At 27.8% G+C, this 4114-nt stretch overlaps 1 protein-coding gene across 1 annotated transcript; it reads right to left on the reverse strand.

Annotated features, from left to right (window-relative positions):
- Positions 1 to 1116: 1116 nt before the first annotated feature.
- Positions 1117 to 2815, reverse strand: LOC108692103 (haloacid dehalogenase-like hydrolase domain-containing protein 2). Its single transcript, XM_018200245.1, has 4 exons — positions 2585 to 2815; positions 1864 to 2160; positions 1565 to 1775; positions 1117 to 1479 (listed from the first exon to the last, which is right to left on the reverse strand). The coding sequence occupies exons 1-4, from the start codon at positions 2677 to 2679 to the stop codon at positions 1312 to 1314; spliced, it is 771 nt and encodes a 256-aa protein (XP_018055734.1). The 5' UTR covers positions 2680 to 2815; the 3' UTR covers positions 1117 to 1311.
- Positions 2816 to 4114: the final 1299 nt, after the last annotated feature.

Genomic DNA, 4114 nt, shown 5'->3' on the forward strand with positions numbered 1-4114 from the left:
TATCTCGACATGATATATGACAAGTAATGAAAATTGTACATTTTGCCTTCGATCTGAAATTATTTCAATTTATTAATGATATTATAACTATATGGTTTTATTTACATAACGATTATCTAGAATCAATTAATTGTTCAGTTCATTGCATAGTTCTCTGGAAATGTATATATTCCTATTCTTTATACAGATTTCTCGCATGAATCAAGAGTAATCATTCTTTATTTTTTTAAAGCACTTATTTTAGACATTTGTTACCATAATGCGAGCAATCGAGATGTGCCTGATCATAGATCATAAGTTACAGAGGGCATTTTAATCATGGCTTACATTGATATTTAAAACAGCCCATACAGTTACAAGATACATAATTATATTAACATTTCTCTCTTTTACATTATCAATAATGATGATAAATGATAAATTATAAAAGCTATATATTATCATGAATTTTTATCTGTTTTTATTATGTATTTTCTAGCAGCATATAATTTCATTTCGTAAAAGGTAATAAATTTAGTCGTTTTATTCACAGACATGTTATTTTTGCACAGAAAAACGAAGTATTAATTTAAGAACGTTAATGGTGTAAAAATCAAAATATCGATTTCATCTTTCTTCAATCTATGTGAAAAGAAACGAGATTTAAAGAACAAAACAGTAAATTTGGGTGCCAAATTTTATATGAAAAACGATACTCGCAAAGCACCGTACATTTTTAATAAACAGCATTTTCTTTTTGTAAACCTGTTGTAGGTGCAGATTCTACAGTGGTACTACTTATAACATAAGGTTACGTAGCGAAAGATTAAATTTATAATTTTTAGAACTATTAAGATTATGGACTAATATCGTCTCTGCAAAAGATCGAATGCTTGTGTGCAGATTGCTTTGTAAAATACTACATTTTACTGTCACGACATGTAAATTATCAAACTTTTCAATGTCAAACTGATCAAGTCAAATTTTCTACAATTTTCTACAAATGTACAACGAGACGATATTTCTATCCTTGAATACTTTCATATTTATCCGATTATCTTTGTAATACATTACTCTATCGATACTTACATTAATAGGCAAAATGACATAAAGCTCCATATCAGAAAAAAATTGATATTAATTTTTATTTGTATTTATTGCGTCTGTTTTATAATAATATGGCATCACTCCAGACAGTGTATACTATAAAATAATCAGTATTTAATAAAATATAATTTAATATAGAAAAGAGATTGCATCGCGCATTACAGCGATACTTGAATAAAGAATTCTATTGCTATTCATGCACTTATTTTATCAAACCACAAATCTTTAAATACTTTCACTAAGAATACTGTCGACAGCTTCTACAAAAGAAGCGCATACTCTTGCTGGTTCTGGAGTAATTGTATTCTCATCTCCTGTTCTATATTTACCAGTTTGTACCAGAATACCTCTGATCCCAGCTGCCTGTGCACCAGCTACGTCATCCTTTACATCCTAATTATAAAAGATTCATATTTGTGAATGTGTAAAAAGATTATAATATGCAAAAAAGGAAAGATGACATAATTCAAAATATTACATCTCCAATCATTACAGCCTGTGTTGGATCTGTTTCTTCTAAAGCTGCCTTAAAAAATCCTATGGTCGGTTTACCAACAACTTTTGCTTTCACATTGCTAGCATATTCTAATCCTTTGATGAATGGCCCAGGACCTAGAGCTAATCCATCGGGACGCTTGTAATATCGTCCTTCGTGAATGGCTATGAGGGAAGCGCCATCCAAAAGCAATCTAAAATACCACGTTAAAATATATACATTATACATTTAAAAAATATATACATTTATAAGATATAGATGAAAAGGAGATGCAAAATTACTTGAATGCTTTGTTTAGTTCTTCATAATTGAATTTGCTTGGTGCTAAACCAATCACAACTGCATTAGGTGTATCATTTGTTGCTAAATCTTGAAAATCTTCCATTGCTGCTGGATCAATTAACAACATTGGTTTCAATCGTTGAGAGATAATTAATTTTCTCGCTACTACTAAAGAACTGAAAATCTCTTCCTTCCGTAAATCGAATCCAAGTTTTATCAGACGTTCATACAAATAATTACTTGACTCCTTGGTAGTATTGGTGACGAATTTAATTGACAAGTTTGCATTTCGTAGTCTGAAACATGAAAATATAAATTCATCATTCTCTAAAGTCTAAAGAATAAAAAGCTGCCTGATATTAAAAATAAATCATAAGATTTTATCGTTTGATTAATTTTAGTAATTTTAGTAATTTTAGTAATTTTAGTAATTTTAGTAATTTATAAAAAGATCTTCATTCACACTCTGATTCAATATCTTCAAGACATTTGTCAAGTAAAGTAGACATTAAATTAATCTTAAAAGAAAACAATAAACAAAAAAAAATAATTTTTTATTATTAAATCAATCTTTTAATCAATAATACATTTTTATGTAAACTAAATGTAGTTTAAACTTACGGATTTTATTTAGGATACTTAAAATTGAATCGCGCCATTTCCACAAAGATTATACTGTGGCCGGTTAGTAAGTATATATTATTGAAAATGTAATCTAACCTGTTTAATGCTTGTATAGCACCTGGAATAGCCGTATTATCGATGTGCAATGTCCCGCTGAGATCTATCAGCACCGTCGTGATCTGCCTTGTCATTGTTATTCTTATCACATTATTTAATGAAATTTAATGAAATATGTATATATAAAAATTCGTAAATGTACTATGAACTGTTATCAAGATATATTAGCAAGTATATTTATGGTGCACTTACTAGCAATTATCAAGTATCTATTCTTTGTACACTATTATATCATTTCTGCACCTAAAGTGAGATAGATTCATAATTAGACATTGGAGAAAAAAAAGAAGCACGAATATATCTTCGAATATATCTTATTTATTTTATTTTTTTTCATCATCAAACAATCAATATATATTTATCTAGTTACTAGTTTAATTATTACAATTTAATTATTAAATATAGTTATCATATATCATTGCACAGTATACGTGAGAACAGTATAAGTATATAGATTCATTTATCTTAAAAAGATAATAGTCGTTCTTCGCACATAAACAATAGCGCAAAACCAACAATATGGAAATCTCATTTTGTATACTGCTGCCTACAGCAGTCACAATTAGTCGTGAATGTAAAAGTAATTTAGAATAGAGTAAAGAACAATATACTGAACATCATGAGTACCAGGGGAGGTTTCCGATGCTGCATAGCAAATTGTTAAAGCACTATCACAATGCAAATCGAGGAGTGAAAGAAACTTTATTTCGATTTTCAAAAGATTCAAAGAGGTCAGTTTTTGTCAACAATCAACACTTTAAAAAAGGTGATTATACACAAGAATCGATTGATTATTATTTTTTCATAAATTTTATTATTGTTTTATATATTAGGACTTGCTTTTCTTTCAGAAAATATAACCAACATAAAAGCCTTGATATTTAACATTTGATGAGTAACAAAGATAGAAGAATGATATTTGTATCGATTGTGCGTTCTATTTCACGCATGATACGCATAATGTATTATTTTATCTTTCTTTAATATTCAATGAACAAGAATAAAATAATACGTCATAATTACTGCTTTCCGTTGCATGTATGAGGTATCATTTTATCTTTGTTCGCAGAATGTTAAACAAGGATTTACTTTGCCACTTGTCATAAAAAATTCACTTGCTGTAAAAAATTAAATTTTTGTTAATTTTATAGAAAGAGAGAGATTTCTTATTTGTTTATATTTGTAATTAATTTTAGTTTCTCACTTTTAAGCTGTATTTATACAATTAGTTTTTGAATTAATGAAGTATATATATTTTCTTGCATACCTATCAAGTATTTGTTTCTTAAAGGTCGGCATTATGGATAAATGCCTGTGGTAGAAATGACTTATCATCGAAAAAGCCTATAGAACTGTATAATAATTATAGAGTAAACTTCATTTTGAAAAAAAGTTCTTAAACTATGAAAAAATAAGATTACAGCCGCATGCAGTTCCAAACATTAATAATAATGATAAGTTATAAAATAAAATCATATACACACACATATATAATATATTATATATATA

Source organism: Atta colombica, unplaced genomic scaffold (genome assembly GCF_001594045.1).
Source record: "Atta colombica isolate Treedump-2 unplaced genomic scaffold, Acol1.0 scaffold58, whole genome shotgun sequence".
Lineage (NCBI taxonomy): Eukaryota > Metazoa > Arthropoda > Insecta > Hymenoptera > Formicidae > Atta > Atta colombica.